The sequence below is a fragment of the Perognathus longimembris genome, chromosome 26 (assembly GCF_023159225.1).
Source record: "Perognathus longimembris pacificus isolate PPM17 chromosome 26, ASM2315922v1, whole genome shotgun sequence".
Classification (NCBI taxonomy): domain Eukaryota; kingdom Metazoa; phylum Chordata; class Mammalia; order Rodentia; family Heteromyidae; genus Perognathus; species Perognathus longimembris.
This window is the reverse complement of record NC_063186.1, coordinates 7,734,803-7,756,559: the sequence shown is the minus strand read 5'-3', so window position 1 is coordinate 7,756,559 and position 21,757 is coordinate 7,734,803. Positions and strand designations below refer to the sequence as shown.

General features: G+C 57.5%; 1 protein-coding gene across 4 annotated transcripts in view; it reads right to left on the bottom strand.

Moving 5' to 3' along the window:
* Nucleotides 1-1,529: 1,529 nt before the first annotated feature.
* Poc1a (POC1 centriolar protein A) overlaps nt 1,530-21,757 on the bottom strand; it is a 32,697-nt gene continuing 12,469 nt past the window's right edge. For 3 of the 4 annotated variants that reach the window (XM_048334574.1, XM_048334577.1, XM_048334576.1), the window contains 4 exons: nt 21,103-21,171; nt 18,673-18,771; nt 8,648-8,794; nt 1,531-1,785 (listed from right to left, as the gene is read on the bottom strand). In XM_048334574.1, the coding sequence (XP_048190531.1) occupies nt 1,687-1,785; nt 8,648-8,794; nt 18,673-18,771; nt 21,103-21,171 (414 nt within the window). In that variant the 3' untranslated portion in view covers nt 1,531-1,686. Of the gene's footprint in view, nt 1,786-8,647; nt 8,795-18,672; nt 18,772-21,102; nt 21,176-21,757 lie in introns of all 4 variants that reach the window. The other variant, XM_048334575.1, reaches the window with a different exon arrangement.

The following is a 21,757-nucleotide window of genomic DNA, read 5'->3' as shown; positions in this document are numbered from 1 at the left end:
GCTCTATAATAAACAGGATCCTGGGAGGGTCCCCTGCGTTCTGGATTTTTCATGGGTCAGGAAGAAGCTTCTAGAAGACACTCTCCGGAGAGGCTGGGCCCACAGTGCCAGGGCAGTGTGGCTGGGGTGGGTTAAGGCCAGGGGGAGGAGGGGGACTTGGGGAGCACACCTGGGTAGCTTCTGCAGCCAGCTCGCCGTCACTACAGGGAGAGAGGGCTATTGGGGCTCCTGGGGCAGAGGCGGGGGTGACTCACCGCCGGCGGGATTGCTCAGTGGGGCTGGGTTTCCGGGATTCCTGGAAATCACTGAACGCCCACCCCCACGTCCCTGCTGACCCTGGGGAGGGCCTCGGAGACGGCACAGGTGGCCACCGGCCAGTCCGTCCATCAGGAGACACTAGTGCGGGACACCCCTAATCCAGGCAGAGGGCTGGGAGGTGAGTCGCATAGGCCTCCTCACTGGAGACCCTTGGACAGGCCAGCTGGAGTGGGCGTGGCCCCCGGGGAAGGGAGGGGCTGCCCACCCACCTGGCCACGCCCACTCAAGCCCTCAGCAGCTGGCAGGGAGGGGACCTGGGTCAGGGAGTTAAAACCAGATGCGTGTGGGCTGGGAATATGGCCTAGTGGCAAGAGAGCTTGCCTCCTATACATGAGGCCCTGGGTTCGATTCCCCAGCACCACATATACAGAAAACAGCCACAAGTGGGGCTGTGGCTCAAGTGGCAGAGTGCTAGCCTTGAGCAAAAAGAAGCCAGGGACAGTGCTCAGGCCCTGAGTCCAAGCCCCAGGACTGGCAAAAAAACAAAAAACAACAACAACAAACAACAAAACAAAAAAACCAGATGCGCAGCCTGAATAGCAAGACACGTGTCTGTTTTTGGTCAGTTGTGGGGCTTTGAACCCACAGCCTGGGCGCTGTGCCTGGAGCTTTGTGTGGCTCAAGGCTAGCGCTCTACCGCTTTGAACCACAGCTCCACTTCTGGTTTTCTGACCCCAAACCCACCTGGACCTCACTCTCCATCTAGCTGCCACCGTGCCCTCCCCCCCCCCCAAACTCTCTGGGACCCCAGGTTGTCGGTGCTGCGAGGTTCTAGGCTGAGTCTCTTTGAGAGGGAAGTCTGGCCCTGGCGAGTGCTGCTCTGCCCATAGGGTTGAGGGGTGTGAGTTTGAGTGTGTGTGTGTGTGTGTGAACTGGTGAGGTCTCACCCAGAACAAGCCATTGTTGCAACGAGAGGACCCCATAAAGTCAGTTTTAATGTTTGGATTCCATGGCCCTCGCCCGTTCAGAGAGGAGGCTGCCAGGTCCCGGGACGCGCGCAGGCGTGTACACACACGCACGCACGCGCGCACACACACACACACATACACACACACGGGGGGGGTGGAATGAAACAAAGCCCTGGTCCAGCCACCACCGGCTCCACGGAGCGGCTTCCCGCACAAACCGGACTTGGGGGTGGATGGAGAGGCCTTTACCCCGAACCCCGCTCCTGCCGCCGCCGGACCCCCTTTGTGCTGGCCCTGCCTGCTGGGGGCGGGGCTCCCGGTCCAGCCAGGTGCAGGGGCCCCCACAGAGCCCATTCCCTTCCTTCATCTACCCAGGTCTCCCGGCTGGGATCGCTGGCCCGCCACCCCTAAAATCGACTCAACTCCTGATTCTTGCCCCTCTGACCCCCCCCGCCCCCCATCACGGCGTTTCCCTTTGCATGATTAACTGCTGGTTCTGCAGACACTGCTTCAGCTTGTCTTCCGTCAGCGTCAGCCGCTGCTCCAGGATGGACACTGTCTGCAAGACAAACCGACACGGGGCTCAGGACAGAGGCCCGGCTGGCCCCCCTCCCTCCTCCCCGCCCGTTCTTTGGCTTGAACTCAGGACTTCCTGCATCCCCTTGGCTTTCTTTTTTGCTTAAAGCTCACGCTCTACCATCGGAGCCACGGCTGTCCTTGCAGCTTCTTGCTAATGGGAGGTAAGTCTCACAGATCTGTCTGCCCAGCTTGGCTTTGAACCGTGATCCTCAGATCTCAGCCTCCTGAGTGGCTGGGATGACAGGCGTGAGCCACCAGTGCCCGGCTCCACTTTGAGTTCCTCACAGGGTGGCAAGCTGCCCAGCCCCTCGCGATTTCCTGGCCTAGGCTCCAAGCGCGAGTAACTGGAAGCCACGTGTATTCCAGGGGTGAGGGATCCGCCCACCACTCCAGCCTTCTGGGCTGGGATTGGAGTCCCCGGGAGTCTGGTGAGGTCTCCGCCGTCACAGGCCGGGGACGAGGCCACTTCCCTCCGTGGCGAGGAGGGCATGGGGGGGCTCAGCCCTCGCTTCCCGGGGCGAGCATGTGCTGGCCGGGCTGGGGCCTGGGCGCCACGGGCCAGCCCTGCCCCCCCCCCATGGCGGAAGGGCTGGCCCGCCACCCTCCGCCACCAGCTGCCACGAGTGCTCCCCACCTGGCAGCCAGCCCCTTCCCATCGAGCTGCCTGGGGGTGGGATGTGTGGGAGGGCAGGGTACCCCACCCCAGCACCGGGGGGGGGGGGGGAGGCAGAGCTGAGCAGGAGGTCATCCATGCACAATTCCGCCCCCCCCCCCCCGTGGCCATTCAGCCAGCAGCAGGGAAAGGGGGGAGGTGGGCAGTTCTGCGTCTCATAAAAGCGGCGGCGGAAACGGTGCCTGGCTGCTCCAAGCTGCATGTTTTGGAAGTTTCCACTAGCTGCTGCAAAACCCACAGCCCAAACCACTCTCCATCCAGCCTCTCGGACGGACGGATGGACAGACCGACAGACAGCAAGGGACTCCAGGCTGAGCCGCCCGCTCGCTTTTCCTTTCCTCTGTGGTATATGTGTTCAAGGCTAGCGCTCTACCGCTCGAGCCACAGCGCCACTTCCTGTCTTCTGGGGGTTCACTGTGGGGACGGGCCTCTCATGGGCCGTCTCCTGCCTGGGCTGGCTTGGAGCCCTGAGCCACTGGTGCCCTGCAAATGGGAGATTCTAGCCGAGAAAACGACTCCAGTGAAAGCGGCGGGGAGCGAGGCCCCAGGTTGAAATGGGACAGCAGTGTCTCCCAGGCAGGGAAAGACAGAAGCCCAGCTATTAGGACTTGAGATCCAGGGTCACTGCAGACACCCAGCTAGAGCCTTGGAAATACTTTCCATGGGTGCTGCTTTTACCTTCACCCCCTCCCCGCCCCCCGGGGCCAGAGGTGGGGGGGGCTCTGCTGAGGAGATTCCTGGCCCCACACGCTGCCCCGTCAGTACCCAGTCCACCTGCTGCCTGCCCCCCGCCATCCGGACCTGGGTCCCCTTCACCCCTGCTGCCTGGGCAAACGCTGGGCGAGCGGCTAAGGGAGCAAAGCCAGAGCCCCCGTCGTGGCCCTGGTCGCCGATCTCCGAAGGCCCCCTCCTTTCCCAAGCCCCACGGCCTGGTCCCCGATCTGAACTTGACCGTGAACTAGCAGACTTGGCCCTGGGCAAGGCTGGCGGTTGGGCTGGGCCCAGGCTGGCACTGACGCTGTGACCCCCGCCCCCCCCCCCCCCCCGCCCGAGGCAGGCCTGTGGCCGAGTCTGGGAGGGCCTGAGCCATCGGGCACAGGGAGGAGGTCTGGCTGCCTCTCAGTTCTCTGGTCCTGGAAAGTTGCTTTTAATCACTTCCAGGATCGCGGGTTCCCCCGAGGAGGCCTCCTGCAGGGGCTGGGGGGTCTCCAGCTCCCTGCCCTGCAAACACAGGAGTCAGATTTCGGGGGCCAGGGGATCCCAAGTGCTCTGGGTCGAAGGGAGGGAGAGTCACCCTGCCATACCACCCGGGAAAACGTCCCTGGAGACGGCCATCGGCTCAACACACTGGCTCTCCGTGGTGCCTTGTGAGAAGCCGAACTTTCCTTTGGCCTCCTTGCAGCGGGGAAATGTGGAATCAATCTCCCTCGTGGCATGGTTTTGACTTCACTCGGATTCGAGAGATCTAAAACAGATGCACTCAAAGGGGAGTCTCTTAGCTGTGGGGTCTTGTGAGCTATCAAAACAAGGCGGTGGGTGCTGGGCCCAGATTGGCCAGCTGCCGCTTTGTCTCCTGGGCGCGTACCTGTGTGTCTGCCCAGCCCTGCCCACGGTGCTGTGGTTGGTTTCCCGTCACGGGTCAAGGGTGACGGACGCAGTTCTGTGGGGGCAGGCCACCGGCGCAGGCACAGAGAGGTCTGCAGTGGTGGGGCTTTCATGTCGGAGGAGGGGTGCAGCCCCTGACTTGGTCCCCAAGAAGCCTTTGGTGTTGGTAGAGTGCCGGCACCATGAGGACGGGGTTCTGTGTTCTTGCCGACTTCCTGCTCCCAGGGGGCACCTCGTGTCGATGGACACGGTGCTGGGCCCTGAGCACTGTGGGCAGCCAGAGGACGGGGGGCCCCCCCGCACCGGCTGGTCCCCAAGGCCACAGGCCAGTCACCTCATTGAGGCCTGAGGGAGGCGGGTCAGTCCTGGGGCTTGAACTCAGGGCCTGGGCACCGTCCCTGAGCTTCTTTTTGCTCAAGGCTGGAGCTCTACCACTTGAGCCACAGCGCCCCTTCCAGCTCTTTCTGTGGAGGTGGTGCTGTGGAATCGAACCCAGGGCTTCATGCACGCTAGGCGAGCACTCTGCCGCTAAGCCACATGCCCGGCCCTCAGCGACCATCTTATCAACCATTCCCCCCACCAGCCCGCAGTGGTGGGCTGCGCGTAACACGAAGCTCCCCAAGCTCGTGGGTCTGGGGCTCTGTTTCCCGTTACCTCAGGGAGATAACATTTCTCTGCCATTTCTGCCTCCCCAGCCCCTTTCCCCGCCCCCCCCTCCAGCCCTGGTTGAGGATTAGTTCTCTTTGGGGAAGTACATGAAACAGTATTTTCTATCAGTGGATTACCGCCGGATTAAGGAATCTTGGCTAATTTGCCTTCTTGATAAATCCTTTTTAAATAGGCACAGCCCGAACAGCGCACTGCTTTCCTTAAAAGGAGACACTATTAAAAAAAAAAAAAAAAAGTGAGTCTGCACCACCATTTGTAGAACCGGATGCTTCTGGGTCAGGCCAGGTGACTGCTCGTTACCAGAGCCAACGCGGGGTGACGATCCCGCCACCCTCTGCCTCCTAGTTTTTTGGGGGGTCGGTCATGGTGCTTGAGCTCAGGGCCTGGACCCTGCCCTCGAGCTTTTCGCCGAGGGCCGGTGCTGCATCACTTTGAGGCACAGCCCCACCACGTCTGGCTTCCCAGCGGTTCCTTGGAGAGAGGAGTCTCGTGGACTTCTTTCTTTCCCTGCCTGGCTGGCTTCGAACCACGGGGCCTTGGCTCTCGGCCTCCTGAGTGGCTAGGACGAGAGGCGTGAGCCACGCGTGGCTGGCTCAGAGGCTCATCTCACCGACAATCCACACGAAGACCCCAAAGGAAGATGGCCGGCCCAAGCCGAACAGCGCATCCCAGCCCGGGCCTCCCGGGATCCAGTTTTCTGGGATCACCAGGTAGGCCTACATTAGGGTGTGACCACTCCGCGCCACCCCCCCCCCCATGCCATGCTAAGCTCAATGATCCTGCCCCCCCCTCCTTCCTTCAGCCACGGGGCTGGTGTGGGTTGGATGAGCGTCTACACCCACGGGAGCACTTTTGGGATCCAAGTGAGTGGTGGGAGGTTCTGGCTTGACCCGGCTGTGAGCGCCTCATTGGGGGGGGGGGGAGCACCAGACCCCCCCCCCCCAGGCCTGTTCGCCACCCACAGGGCCCTCGCAGGCCCCCTTGGGACTTCTCCTAGAGTGCCCTCGCCCCAAATCTGCACCCGCGAGTTGTTCCTGTGTGAGCCTCATTCCCTCACGGTCCCCACCCCCACTGTCCTCCGAGCCCTCCTCCCTGCCCCCCCCCCAGAAATCTTCAAGGACCCACCGTGAATATTCCAGGCTCCAGGGATCACCACAGCCTCTGGAGCCCAGCTGGAAAGCAGGGGCTTCATTGTGTGTGTGTGTGGGGGGGGGGTGCTTTAGGCCACACAACCGCAGACGGGGTAGAAAATGGAAAGCACGAGTGTTCCGCCAGATCCCCGTGGGAGCTGCCACCCGGCCCCCGCGCAGTGACGAGCGAGAGCTGGCTCTGGAGCACGCTTGCGGGGGGCGCCACGTGCTGCCCCGCCTTGCTGCTGGGGAAGGCCCCCCCCCCCCCCATGGTAGAGCAGGCGAGGGCTGACCTGGAAAGAGGGCTTTTTTTGGGGTGGGGGGTGGGGAGAGAGGACAGATAGCTGGAGGTAAGAGCCTCATGGACATTCTTGCTCAGGCTGACTTTGAACTCTGATCCTCGGATCTCAGCCTCCCAAGTAGCTAGGAGGACAGGTGTGAGTCACCGGGACCTGGCTGGGTTTTCTTTTTTTTTTTTTTTTAATACAAACGGGGAACACCGGAGGCCACGAGGGACGACTCAGGCTGTATTTTCCAAACAAATCAAGTCTTGGTGCACCTCGTAGGGGCCAAAACATCAGGAAAAGGGCGCCATTCCTTTACAATCTGGAGTCTGTTTCCATAAACAACGGCTTAGCCTGCCTGGCACAGGACACGGAGGGTCCCAGATGGTGGTCGGGCTGCCTGGGTGCAGCAGCCCTAGCTTCTCCACTGATGGGGGGGGGGGCGGATGCTTCACATGGGGCCGCCTATCAAATAGGGGTGCCTCAAGAATCTCAGAAAGGGAGCCACCCCAACACACCGCCCCCCCAAGTCAAATTGGGCAAAACCCTTGGCCTCGATCGAGTACGTACGTCCACAGAGCCTGGTGACCCCAGACATTTTGGGTCGCCTGTTAGAGAGACTCCAGCCAGGGCGGGCTTTGTTGCCGCCCTGTGGGTTTCAAGTCCTGGAGCCTAGAAGAGGCCTCCGCGAGTCGCAGGGGCAGCGTGGGCATCACACGCTGGGTGCCGTAAAACCGGCTGGAACACGGATTTCATGGCTTAGTATTATAAAAAAAAAAAAAGGAGGAAAAAAAAAAGCACCAACATGTGAAAGTGGAGTAAAAAATAACTTTGCTGTGGGCTTCGGAGGCATAACCGCCAAGCTGCTTGCTGGGGCCTGTGCCGGGCCTCACCACGGCCTTCCCGTCTTTTGGGGGGCCATCTATCTTCATTGCCCCGCTTCCAACCTTTATGTTTAGGAAGGCCTAGGGCCTCTCCAACCTGCACACGCCACCCCAGAACCTGTCTCTCGTGGGGCAGAAATGCGGGCCGGACAGACATAGGGAGAAAGCCAAGGGAGACAACGGGATTTTAGTTCGTGCAGGGAACGGTCTCTCCCGGCTTGCGTGCAGGCTTTCTAGCATCTGAGAAAAGGACCTTTAGGGCTGGGAAGGTGGCTCAGTGGTAGAGCGCTCGCCTAGCACGCAGGAAGCCCTGGGTTCGAGTCCTCGGCGCCACAAACACAGAAAAAGGCCGGAAGTGGCGCTGTGGCCCATGTGGTAGAGCTCTAGCCTTAAGCAAAAAGCAGCTCAGGGACAGTGCCCAGGCCCTGAGTTCAAGCCCCAGGACTGGTAAAAGGAAAAGTGAAGGACACCCCCCCCCCCCCCGCCCGTAGGTCACTTGGTGGTCCCCAGATGCTCCTGGGTCTATCCTAGAGGTGCCTCGCCTGCGGTGGAAGCAGGTGGAGCGGGTCCCCAGGAGAGCGCGGGGAGACCCAGTGGGCGGAGCCTGGAGGCCTCCTGGGGGGGAGGGGCCTTGTCCGTGGACAGTGGAGAGGGGTGAGCGGGGAGTCGGTGTGGGGATGGAGGTGCCGCGGGGGGGGGGAGGGGACGGGGACACCGGGCCACAGGCCGTGACACCCGCCGTCCTAATTGCTAACGCGTAACGGACCCCTCCATGCCGCCAGCCCCGACCCCCCACCAGTGACGGGAAATGGTGTTTGGTGTTTTTTTTTTTTAAAGCCGTATACTCCCTCTGGATCCAGTGAAGCTATTTTTAACCTGCCTTCTCAGACTTCATTTCCAATTTTATCCTATAAAGTTCTAACTGATTCCACCTCCCTTGATCTCTCCCTTGACGAGGCTGTGAAGAACGTGAGGCGGGTTGGCTGATGGGCTTGAAGTCTTTCCATGCTGCTCACATCTCTCGCCTAGCACGGGGCCTTCCCACCCCCCCCACCGCCGCCCACCCCCCGCCACCAGGGGTTCACGGGCTTTCCAAAATGGCGGGACACCGTGTACCCCTGGAGTCCCCCCTGCACCCCGCGTTCACTGACACCTGGCCTCTGCCTGCGTCCGCCCACCTGTGCCCCCCCTCCCCCCGCCCCCGGACACGCCGCTGGGTTGTGACACAAGGTAGGGCGGAAGTCTCGATGACCCCAAGCTCCAGGGACTGCTGCGTGGGATGAGGAAATACACCCGGATCCCCGGGGAAACAAGCAGGGCTAGTTCATTCATTTCGGCTAGAACATTGGCCCGTGGCGGTTTTAGGTTTTTAAGTGATCCTAGCCATCTGCCCCGGGCGGGTCTGCACACCTTTCCATCTCAGCGCTCGAGAGGCTGAGGCAAGAGGATCCGGGGTTTCAGGCTACCCTGGGCTAGTGTGACTCTGGCTGGAAAATGGAATGAAAATAAAATAAACCAGTAAGTACCCCCCCCCGGCGATCAACGTTCCGGCGGTTCAGAGGGCAGAGCGAGGGGGCGGGGGGGGGGGGTGTCCTACCTGAGTGAGGACGTCCAGCTGGCTCACGATGTGCTCCAGCGTGGTGGTCAGCGTCTGGGGCATGCTCATGATGGGCTCCCGGGGCTGGTTCTGTACCGTCTCCGCACTCTTGACTCGGCCCGGTGGGGCTGGCAAATCCACCTCTGGCTAAAGGGGTGACAAAAAAAAAAAAAAAAGTCTATTTGATCCTTGAGGAGACACGGGAGGAGAGCCTCTCCAACGGACTGGCCGCGCAGGAGGGGTGGAATCGGTGCCTGGGAGCAGGGAGATGAGCAGCGGCACCCCTGGGTGCGTGAGAACCAGGGATCCCCGATCCCCTGGGAAAACAAAGATTCCTGGGTAATATCTGGGTCGGATGGCACGTGGGGGGGGGGGCCGGAATCCAACCGGAGAGACCGCGCTTGGGTGGTTGCCGAGAGAGCCGCAGGAACGCGTGGCACCTGGTCACCAAGGCCGCGCGGGCTCCGAGGTGGGAAGCTCCTCCCGACCCGCCCCTGCAGCCGGGGCCCGGGCCCTGGGGTTAGAGGCCGCAACTCCGAGGTGGACTGGTTTGCTTCTGGGCCGGCAACCAGGCCTCGGGGACCCCAGCTTTTGAGGGGACTGGGCTTTTTAAACCACCGTGCCTCGCTGGTGGATATTCCAGATGCGGCGTCCCGTCCAGGGCTTCTCCGTGAGCTGCCCCCTCCTCTCCCCTTCCTCCCTCGGCTCCTCCCTGTCCCTCACCGCTCCTCATCAGCTCTTCTGTGGCTCTACAGACCCGTGCCTGCCTCCTCCCAGTGCCTGTACCTCCAGGGCGAGGGCCGGGACCCCGGGACCTACCAGCGACCCATCCGTCTGTGGAAGGCTCCTTCCTTACTCCTTACTCTGTCCATCACTCCTCTTCTCCCAGACCCGGGGCTCAAACACTCCCAACGACCCATGTGCCACGGGCCAGCTCAGGGACAGCGCCCAGGCCCTTTAGTAGAATTCTAGGCTGCCCCCCCCACACACACACATACAAAATTATTGGGACAAAAATACTGAAAGTGACTGGTGGACTGAATCTAGGCCAGAGACAGGAAAGGGAGGTGACTCGGGGCCGTGGGACTGTCGCCACTCCGCCAGCCAGCCCCGGCTCCGGCGAGCCAAGTGGGCAAAGGGTGCAGCTTCACGTCCAGCTTCTCCGAGGGGAAGAGGCACGCCTTACCGTCTCCAATCAAAGAGACCTGGTCCTGGACCCGCCATACAGATTTGCAGACTAAATACATGACAGTTTTCTTTGCCCTGTAATTTGGGGTTCTGGTCTGGAATCCAACACGGGAGGAAGGAACTTCTGGTTCTAAACATAGCCTCGAGCCCAACTGGGAACTCTGGGTTTCTCAAAGTCGCCTAATTGTTTGGCAAACTCAACCATGTTCTCCCCAGCTGGCAGGGGACGCGAGTGGCTGGCTTGGGTGGCGGCTGGCTTTGATCTAGCGGTATGAACGTGGAGAAGGGACCTCTCGCATTCTCGATGAGGATGAGGTGCCGAAGCCCAGGGGTACGGACGGAGCCCAGGGCCACAAGGGCAGTCTCCCAACTGAGTCAGTGACCCCGCAACCACAGATCACAGGCCTCGGGTCTACCCTTTGATCCTGGGAAGCTGATAAGATGTCCATAAGAGGAAGAGAGACCCACACAGAGTCGTTGTGTGGGTCCTGGGACTTGGACTCGGGGGGCCCGGACACTGTCCCTGAGCTGTTATTTTAGTTTAAGGCTGGTGCTCTACCACTTGAGCCACAGCTTCCATTTCTGGCTGCCTCTCCCCCCTCTTGCCCCAAGAACTAAACTGGTGCCTTCCTAGCCATGTTCTGGCAAGGACCTCCAAGACACACACACACACACACACACACACACACACACACACACACACACACACAGACACCCTGATTCTTCAAAAGAGCAGAAGGAATGCCCTGTCAGGCAGGAAATGGAAAGTTACTCAGCGTCCACCAATGCCCTCGGGAAGAGCCGGGAGGGAGGTGTGTCTGTCTTAGTTAAAGGGTACTGGGACGGATGAGGAAACCCAGGCGTATGCAGCCTTCCGGGGAAGTCACCCAGATCACCGCACTTTCCACAGCCACAACCGGCGGCTGGGAGCAACAAGGTGGAGCCTGGGAGCAGGGGGGGGGGGCGGGGCGGCATCTAGGACCCCCACTGGCTCCATGAAGCCGGAGGAGGAGGGGCGATCACCCACCTACAGTCAGCCCCAGCCCTGGGCTCCCAGGACAGACACCTCCTGTCATCCCCAAGGTGGATATTGGGCGGGGGGGCTGGCCACATTGGTGACCTGAGCCCTGGGTAAGAGGAATAGAGGAATAGTTGTGGGGCTCCCGGTAGGGAGGGGTGTGGTTTGGTTCATTGCCACAAACCTTCCAGCCAAGCCGAGCTAGTCAGAGCCACCACGAGGCTCCGCCTCACCTGGACAAGAGTCTGCTTCCCTTCCCCTCCCCACAGCAAACACCTGACCCAAGATATCCCGGGAGGGAGATCAGGATTCCGATTAAAAAGCAACAACAACATAGTGTTGACTGTAGACTACCCCCCCCCACACACACACACAAAAAAATTAAAACTGCTAGGAACTAATTTTAGACTTGGAGAAAAGTTGCAGAAAATAGTACAGAGAATTTCCATATCTTCCTCCTCCTCCAGTGTTAACATCTTACATAAGCGGAGGACAATGATTAGAAAAGAACACTGGGAAATACCAGCCACCACCAAGCTGAGCACCTGCCGTGAACTTCCCCGGTTCTTCCTGCCAAAGTCCCTGGGCAGCGTGGATCCAGAAGCCTACTTGGGGTTCATTCACATTTCACCCCACAACTGACCTGTTGCAGTGTGTCTGTTCCTTTTGTCTTTCATGAGGTCAGTTGTGGGGTGAAATGTGAATGAAGAGTCTTATAGACTTTCCCGCCCGGGCTGGTTTTGAACAGTGTTCCTCAGATCTCAGTCTCCCGAGTGGCTGGGAGGACACGCGTGAGCCACCGGCGCTTGGCTATGACTTCCATGCTCTGCATATGGATCGGTCCCTTCGTCAACGGGAAAGCAACGCGCACGGTGTCAAAGGGAATGCGAACACGAGGCGGCGGCCTGCCTGTCAGCCTAGCTCGCTGCTGGCTGCAGCTGCCCCCCAGATGAGGGAGAGGCACGCAACGAAGACGGGCGGGTGGCGGAGCGATGGCCCTGGAAGCCGCCGCAGCGAGGCTTTCGGTGACAAAGAGGAACAGTAGCGGTTTATTTATAGATCCACTTGAAGACAGCTCATTGTAACTACTGGGGTTGAATGTTTGAAACCCCCGGGAACAAAGGCCGGCTATTTTAGACTCTCCTTGCACTGGGTTCAATGGAGAGAGAGGGTTAGAGCCGTGGGCCATACCCCAGGCGTCACCTGCCAGCTCGGCAATCCGTACTCCGTGCCGGATTGGCTCTGCCCAACTTGCCGATTGGAAGGCCCATCCTTCTCTTGTGTGGCCCCTTTGCCCCGAGGGGGGGTGGGGGTCTCACAGACTGTTCTGGAAGATGAAGCTGTGGGCAGCTGGGCAAAAGGGGGGGGGGGGTTACATCACCTCATTCCCTCCCTCCCCATGAAGGCTGCCAAGAGGGCCACCCCACCCCACTCCACCCCCCCCCCAGGATGCCTGTGTCACCCTCAGATGCCAGCCTGGAGGGCAATGTGGGTGGCATAGGCCCAAAGGCTCTGCCCCCACCCAGTCCAAGCAAAGCGATAGGCTCCAGACTCCCAACCCTTTGCGTACCAGAACTGGGGGGGAATGGGGGGGCGCGCATGGATGGCGAGGTAACACACCTGCTGAAGTTTCTCCTCTCATTTGAACAAAAAGCACAAAGTGACATTCTTAACCCACGTGGAGAAAGGTGGATACAGTAGGTGCCAGTTATCTGATATGAAGGGCTATTTATTTATTTATTGTTGGTCTTGGGGCTTAAACTCTGGGCCCGGGCACTGTCCCTGAGCTCTTCAGCTCAAGGCTGGCCCTCTACCACTTGAGCCACAGTGCCAACTTCCGGTTCTCTGGTGGCTCGCTGGAGATAAGGGTCTCATGGACTTTCCTGCCTGGGCTGGCTTTGAACCGTGATCCTCAGATCCTGGCCTTCCGAGTAGCTGGGATGACAGGTGTGAGCCACCGGCGCCCAGCCTGAATTGTTAATTTTGTTGGTAAACATTTTTGTGATTAAAAAGCCTTGCTATCATACAACCAAGAAAAATTCTTACTAAGGTAAGAGGATATATATCTGGGATCAAAAACAACAACACTAACTTCTAAAAAGATGTGGGGGAGAAAGATGGAAATTAAGACTGGGAAATGTGTGAGCAGTATGTGGTGGGTTGCTATATTTTTAAATTTTTTTTGTTTCTAATTAATGCACGTTTATTTTTAAGCTTCCCATATGCAAGGCATTATTGGCTTGTCAGTATTCGATACATCTCCCTAAGTCTATCCAGGGTCATTTATACACTTAACGCTCTACATTTATTCTGCCTTTCTAAAATTATTGCTTTCTGTGCTAGTTTGAACGTTCCTATAATACAGAGATTTTTTTGTTTTGTTTTGTCTTGTGTAATAAAATGTGTTTTTTTTTCCCAAGTGACGGGAATGAGCCAGACGAAGGGGACCCCCACAGGAAGCCGGGGTCACTGGGAACCCAGCCTGTGGCTACCACCAAGAGCCCCTTTATGGCACCCACAGTATTCAATGAGTTCCCCCCACCCCCCGCCCCGCCAAGCAATGTCCGGACAGAAAGCACAAAAATTAGATTGAAAGAATCTAATTGTAAGATAATCTCCATGGTAACCATCTACTCTGATTTTTTTTTTCTTCCCCATGGTAACCAGTGAGAACATAAACACAAGCGTTATCCAACACACTTATACCACCACAGGCCACACTGCTATCCAATCTGGAAAACAGAAACGGCAATGCATTTAAAAAAAAAAATTTTTTTTTTTCCATTTCAAATGAAAAGAAGTTCTGGAATTCTAGTCCAGGCCCGCACTCGGCCCACACTGCCCTACTTCATTTGCTGCTAAAAGGCAACTTCCTTCATTTAGTCTGGAAGTGTGGAGAAACCAAAAGACCTACAGGCCAGAGCCTGCCTCTCTCTAAGCCTTGCGCACGCCATCTGAGGTCTCCACGGAGCTTGGCCCATGTTCCTTTGAACTCTGTTCTCCCCCATCTCCCCTCCAAGTCCTGGGGCTTGAACTCAGGCCTGCACGCCATAGTCCCTGAGCTTTTTTTTGGGCACAAGGCTAGCACTCTACCACTCTGAGCCACAGCGCCACTTCTGTTTTTTTTTTTTTTCTGAGGAATTTATTGGGGTTAAGAGTCTCATGGAAGTCCTGCCTTAGACCGCCTTTGAACCACAATCCTCACATCTCAGCCTCTTGAGTAGCGAGGATGACAGGCGTGAGCCACTGGTAACCTGGCTTTGAACTCTTGATTTTCTGAGCACCCTGGATGCTAGGCATAGGTGAACCCATAGAAGAGAAAATGCCCAGAAGAGGTCACGCGGGCACGCGGGGAGAGATTAGGGAGCAGCGAATCAAACCGATTCCCGCTTGAGGTAGGAGAGTGACTTCACATTGAGACAGAAGGCCCTGCTTGGCTCAGCCCAGCAGACTGGGGGGCCCAAATATTTCAGGGCCTGTGTAGCTCTTGTGGAAGTTCTTCAAGTAGCTTTGGGAGCCAGGGATTCCCCCCATCTCTTTCCATCCTGGTGGTACTATCACTCTGACCGCCTCTCAGTGGGGCAGAAGAGGAGAAAAACAATAACAACAACATTTTATAAATAGGTACAGCTTTTGGCGAGTGCTTGCCCATGTGCCAGGCACAGTGCCAAGTTCTGCTCTGGCACGCCACTCGTGGAACCTCACGAAGGAGGGCCTGGCGTTTCCCCCACTGGAGAGAGGAAAACAGGGGCCTCGGAGCTGCGGCCAGGGGTCTCGGGTCACGGGCGGCGTGGGTCTGGGGCGGGATTCAGCCTCAGATCGGTGGGAAGCCAGGAGGCCAAGCTCCTAACCACAGGTGAGTCTGGCTCCTTCAAACTCAACACTGAGGTGAGCCAAAGAAAATCCCTGGCCCCACCACCCAAGGTTAATGTCGGAATAGGAGAGAGGCCAACCCGGACAACTCCGGAAGTGGTTTTGTTCCTTCCTTTTTTAATTTCATTGAATTACCTAGAACTCGGTGTTCTACCCCACCCGCCCCGCCCAGTCCAGCCTTCCTTCCCAATTGCATAATGGGCCTCTGGCCTCCGGGAGGGAGGGAGGGAGGGAGGGCAAAAACCCAGTGCACTTCCAAATAAAAGCAGCTTTTGCTAAAGTGCTTTCCGCGGTTAGGACGGGAATCTGACCTCTGGGCACCTAAGTGTGGATGGGATGCTAACTCCAAGGTCAGCCAGGACACAAGGGGCCTTTTTGATTTCAGGGGTGTCCCCCCAAAGCACAGGCAGGAGAGTGGATTAGAGGTCCAACACTAGATTCCGCAAACGCCACTTCAAGCACCTGCTGCTGGGGGTGGGGGTGGGGACAACTCAACTCCTTGCTCCACTGACACCCCGAAGTAGCCCTTCCAGCCTTCCTCTAGCTCCGCCACGTGTCCCCGGGAGTGAACGTGGGGCTCCCGGCCCACCCTCGGCCCTGTGAGCAGGGAAAGTTCCTGGCCACCGGCCTTGCTCCACACCAAGAATAGAGGGAAAATGGAACCCATTATCCTCGTTCTGAATGGCTGGGGGGAAATGGCTTTTGCTTTTCAACACAAAAACGTGCCTAAAAATAAGCCTGTGAATCTCAGGCGGAGGTTGAAAATAGCTCTGCAGTTGAGCAGACTGTGCCGAGTGGGCTCAAGAGCAGCCTTCAACCCAAGAACTGAGAGCTGAAGTAGGGAGGGGGTTGGGGGGTGGGGGGAGGGCCAGGTCCTGGGCAGGGAGTTTTCCAGACAGAAGGGACCATCGAAGCACAGGGGGGCCGCCAGGACTCAGGCAAGGCTCTCCCCTCCAGCCTTTCCCTGGGCAACACTGGACATTAAACTCAGGGCCTTGAGCTTGCTAGCCTGGCACTCTTACCATTCGAGCCATGCCCTGCAGCTCTGCTTTTTGCTGGATGTTTGCAGCTGAAGTCTAAGCGAACTTTTCTGCCTGGGATGGCCTTGAGCCTTGATCCTCCAGATCTTGGCCTTCTTTATGGTTAGGATTATAGGCATGAGCCCCTCCTTCCCTCTGTTGTTGTTTTTGCCAGTCCTGGGGCTTGAACTCAGGACTTGGGTGCTGTCCCTGAGCCTCTTTGTGCTCAAGGCGAGCACTATGCCACTCAAGCCACAGTGCCACTTCTGGCTTTTCCTGTGTATGTGGTGCTGAGGAATCGAACCCAGGGCTTCATGCATGCTAGGCAAGTACTCTACCACCAAGTCACTTTCCCAGCCCCCTTCCTCTGGCTTTTGATGGCCACAGTAGAACAAGCACTTGGCTATGAATTGAGCAACCATACCTTGATTGCCCCATGGACCTCCTAACGATCTCCAAATGCCTAAGAGTGCTAGGGGAGGCTTCGGTGCCTGAGGTCCAGAGTCTAGAAAGAGCTGAAAGGGCAGAGGACATGAGTTTGGGGTAATGCATGTGTTGTTCATGGGCTCTTTGAGAAACCAGGTTATATCTGGGTTGGCCACTAAACCTCAGATACGATCTCTGAGCCTGGGGCACCATTTAGGCAGCAAGGCAAGAACACACCCCAGCTTTCAGTGAAGAAAACCGAATTACTGAAGGGTGAACTTGCTCAAAGTATTCGTCTACTGCAATCATTACAGCACTCCACCCCCCCCCCCCCCACACTCATGTACACTAATAAGAAAATCGAAGCCAGGTGCTGGTGGCTCGCTCTTGTAACCCTAGCTACTCAGGAGGTTGAGATCTGGGGATCATGGCTTGAAGCCATACTGGGCAGGAAAGTCCCTGAGGCTCTTGATCTCCACTGAACTACCAAAAAAGCTGGAAGTGGAGCTGTGGCTCAACTAGTAGAACGCTGGCCTTGAGCAAAAGAAGCTCAGGGATAGCTCCCAGGCCCTGAGTTCAAGCCCCAGGACTAACACTAACATGCACACACACACACACGCACGCACGCACACACACACGTAAAATAAATGGTCAGTCTGGGAGGATGAAAGTTCTGGAGCTGGTTGGTGACGGTTGCATCTGCTTAAGATCACTTTGAGCAAACGCCCTTAAAAAAATGGCTAAAATGGACCATTTTATATTTGTGTTACACATACTGACAACAAAACAAAACATACCACACACCCCCTACTATTCTCTTTCCTCTTCAAAAGTCCCACATGGGTGTGTGTGTATATGGTGTGTGTGTGTGTGTGTGTGTGTGTGTGTGTGTGTGTGTGTGTGTTTGGCAGTGGCAAAAAGTCCAGGGAGCCCTACCCATCCATCCACTCAGGACCTCCAAAGGGCCAGGTGGGACAGCATGGTAGCAGACACCTGTCATCCCAGCACTTGGGAGGCTGAGGCCCTGTCTCAAAGAACGAAACAATAAACGAGGAGCCTCTCAAAGGGGTTCATGACAAACGAGGAGAGAGCCCTGATGTCAACCCAGAACCACGGCAGGATCCACGGGTGCCATGGAGGCCGCGGTCACACAGACACGGGGTCCTCCTGGCCTGTCTGGGGGGGCTGCCCAGGAAATAAGAGACTTAGGAGAGCGGGTACTTTGCAGGAGGGCAAATGGTAGGGTTCGGACCCACTTCCCCGACTCCAGAGTCTGTGTCCTGTCCCCCCCCATTTAAGCCCCAAGTGGAGATGCTCAGCAGGCAGAGTTGTGGCGCCGGCTCTGATGGGGGTCTGAAGGGGACACTGGCTGCTTCAAGCCCCGCGGAGCTGCTCACACACCCATGCCCTAAGCCCGTCCGGTCCACCCCACTACCCCAGGGTTTCATCCAGACTTTCCCAATGCCCCCAAGCCCATCTCGGAATCCGTATTGAAGGAGCAAGAGGCAAGTCGTGAAGGATATTTCCCCCCAAAACCCTAAGGAAAAGAACGCGGACTTCACCCCACCTGCTGTTTACTAACCGCTGCTAAGAGGTAGACATGGGTGAGTGCCTACCAAGGAGGGGAAAGGGGCTTCCATGCAGCCCCCTGCCACTCCCTCCCGGCCACGGCTGGCAGCCAGAAGGCCCCCCTCTTGGACCCACCTGGGTCTATTCCTAGAGGCAGCCCAGCACACAGAATAAGGGCCCAGACCAAGGAGGCTTCCTGGTTCTATTCTGGGCCCCAGCCTTGACTTGCTGGTGGATTTGGGCGAGTCACTTCCTGTTGTTCAGGCCAGTTTCCGCCTGGGGGGGGGGGGGGGGGGGGGAAGGCCATGCTGCCTTGAAGGTCCAATGGGGGAGGGAGGCTTAAGACAGCCTGAAGCCTCAGGGCTCAGCCACCTCCCCTCGACACCCATTCCAGCCACAGACACATGACTTTACTTAAGGAGACTGTATCGATGGTCAAGTTTCCTTTCCCAGATACTTGTCAAAACGTCTTCTCTCTTTAATTCAAGAACACTGAATGTCCTTCTACCAAGAAAGGTACTAAAAATGGCTTGTGGCCGAGGAACTTCCTCTCCATGGTTTTAAAAGAAAAGGGAGAAGTAAAAGCAAAGGGGGAGGGGAGGGAACGTCTTTCCCATTTGCCCCAACGGTGACTAGGCCCTGAACTCTAGGAAGCCCACATTCACGTCCTGTGGCTGAGGGCTTGGCGTTGTTTGCCTTAGGTCTCGAGGTTGTAACACAAGTGCCATGGAGATGCTGACCCCACCAAATGAGGGGGTATCCGCCAGGTGCCCACCAGCCTTGTATGTCTCGCTTATTCGTTCCAGGTCAGTCAAGCACAAGGGCCAAAAAGCGATCAGGTCTTACCAGTGTCACCTTCCTGTAGCCAGTCGAAGCCTCCAGCGCCCACCCAATCACAGCGCCCAAGGTGACACACCAGCCGAGCCACTTACCAGACTCCTTGCCGAGCTGGCCAGTGTGGCTGGGGGCGGCTGCCCTTTTAGGATTTCTCCGTAATCAACAGCATCGAAGTTACTCTTCCAAACCATTACCTGACAAGGTACAGAGAGAAAGGGGAGGAAAAAAAAATAGCATGTCAGCCTTTTAAAAAGTTGTACAACACTAGCTGGGCATCAGTGGCTCACGCCAAAATCCTAGCTAGCCAGGAGGCTGAGATCTGAGAATCATGGTTCAAAGCTAGCCCAGGCAGGAAAGTCCATCAGACTCTTATGCCCAATGAACCACCAAAAGGCCAGAAGCAGAGCTGTGGCTCAAGTGGCAAAACACTAGCCGTGAGCAAAAACAAAACAACAAAAAAACCTGAGCATCAGCACCTAGGCTCCAAGTTCAAGCCTCAAGATAGGAACAATGGGCTTTATTATAAATAACATTTTCATGTAAGTATATGATGTACTACGACCATATTATACACACATACATATATACACATCCTACTCTTGCCTGTTCACCCTGCCCCAACACAGTCCCTCTTGCCAGGCCTATGCCTGTCATCCTAGCTACTCAGGAGGTTGAGATCTGAGGATCATGGTTCGAAGCCAACCCAGGCAGGAAAAGTCCAATAAGACTCTTATCTCCAATAAACGACTCAGACAAAGCTGGAAGTGGCACTGGGGCTCAAGTGGCACAAAGAGGCTCAGGGACAGTGCACAGGTCCTGAGATCAAGCCCCAGGTCTGGCAAACAACGTCCATGTTTTCTTTTTTTCTTAAAGATCCAAATGACTGATTTCATTTTGCTAAGGCCAGGGTGGCACCACCAGGATGGGGGTGGGGAGCGTCCCTGTTGGGTACCAGGAGCCTTGATACTTCCTTGTCCCTCTGTCCGGGGTGGTGTAGATAGTAGTTACTTGCTCCCAGTCAGTAGTGAGGGTGGCGGCGGAGGGGGGGGGAGGGGAGGGTGCATGTGAACAGGGGAAGTGGTGAACATATGGACACCAGACCACACCATTGGGTTAAGGTCCCCGGCCCCACCCCTCCCTGTGAGGCCCTGGCCAGGGGACTCAGCCTCTGCCACAGAGCCCTCTTTTGTGAAAAAGATCCCAAGCCCCACTTCACAAGGGGGACCCAGCGGTCTCCTGTAGGCGGAGCCATAAACACGCCCCACAATGAGTATCTTCCTACGTAGAGAGCGCTCCCTGCTGGAGGCCTAGGCCATGTCCAGTGGGGGACTTGCAGGACCCCTTCCGGCACGGCTGGCCTAGGCCATTGACAGGAATTATGGAGGGGTGGCCAAGAAACCTACTACTCCACATGCCCTGGCCCCCATCCCTGTGGCTGCACAGCTGAGTGCCCCCCCCAAGCAACCAGGACCTCTGTGGGGTGCCAAGCACCCCGGAAAGAAAGCCACCTAGGGGCTCTCATTGTCACTTTACAGAGGGCACGCTGGCAGACACATGCGCTGTGCAGACCTAATCCTGAATAAATTCCTAGCCGCAGAGTGGCCGGCATGGACGTGAAGAGCCATGCCCGAAGTCACGCCGGCAGGCTCTTGAAGCCAACGCACACAGGCAGCCAGGCGGGTAGGGGGCGCAGCCCACGGGGCAGAGCGCAAGGCCCTGACTTCAGATCCGATCCCAGTACCACAGGAAATGATCAAACAAACAAGCTGGGCGCCAGTGGCTCACGCCTGTCATCCTAGCTACTTGGGAAGCTGAGGTCTGTGGATCACGGTTCAAAGCCAGCCTGGGCAGGAAAAGTCCATGAGACTTATCTCCAATTAATCACCCGGAAACCGGAAGTGGGGCTATGTCTAAAAGCGGTAGGTGCCCATCGGCGGGGAAATCATTGTTCAGCAGTGCGGACACGGAGCACCAGGGCTGACAGGTGGAGGCCACAGCGTAAAGGGCAAGGCGGCAGGATAGGAGTTTGTTTGGCAATGACTTTGCTCTCTCTGTGGCCACTGGACATGGTGACCTCTCAAACGGTGGTGCCCAGGCGGGCTTGGGGAGCAGTGGAGAGTGAGGAGACGGGGGTTTGTGCAACAAGGCAGTCCTGAGGTTTAAGCGAGTATGGAGCCTGTCATGTTAACTGCGTTTCCAGGCCCTGGGGCATATCCAATATCCTATTTGTTTATAATCAGGAAAAATAAAATAAAGTAAAAATTCAACCTTTTCGTGGCAACCATGGCCCCGTCTCTGTCCCAGCCATTGCTAGTTTGAACAGGAAAGGTTTTGGGATGCGCCCCCCCCCCCCCCCGGTCAGCCCTGCAGGGGACCTGCTCTGGACAGCAAAGACACCCCTGCCCCAACCGCACACAGAGGCACAGAGAGCCAGGAAGGCCTGCCCACCCCCGGGCGCCCTCCTGCCTCCCCCTGGTCCTCAGGAGGGCCAGCTCAGATTCCTGGGGCCTTTGTATTTTCCTTACCTGTTCATCGGAGCCTCCAGAGGCAAAATACTCCCCGGTTCTTGAGAAGGCGACCGTGGTGGCAGGTCCCTGGCAGGAGACATGAAAATGGACCGGCAGGTTAGTCTACGGGGGAATGGCACCTTCGGAGAGGGGTGCGGGACCAAGGACTAAGCCTCTGCTCGCCGGGGCGTAGCCAGGACGGAGTGCCGCCGCCCCCAGGCATCTCCCCAGGCCGCTGCCGGCCATGTATCCTCAGGACAGTTCACGAGGGCGGTCCTGCCTGCCTGCCTGCCTACCTGCGGGGCTGGCACCCTGGCTTTGCTCCTCCAGGAAGAACTGGAGTGGTGCTGGACACTGGCAGCTCACGCCTGTCATCCTAGCTACTCAGGAGGCTGAGATTTGAGGATCGGGGTTCCAAGCCGGCCTGGGCAGGAAAGCCCAATTATCTCCAATCAAGCACCCTTAGAAAAAGCCGGAAGTGGAGCTTGTGGCTCAAGTGGCAGGGCACCAGCCTGGAGCAAAAATAAGCTCAGGGACAGTGCTCGGGCTCTGAGTTCAAGCCCTAGGACTGGCACTGGCGCGCGCACACACACACACACTCACACACACAGAAGGGGAATATCACAGATGCGTACCAACTCTGCCAAGACTGCAGCCCTGGGGCCCGAACTCA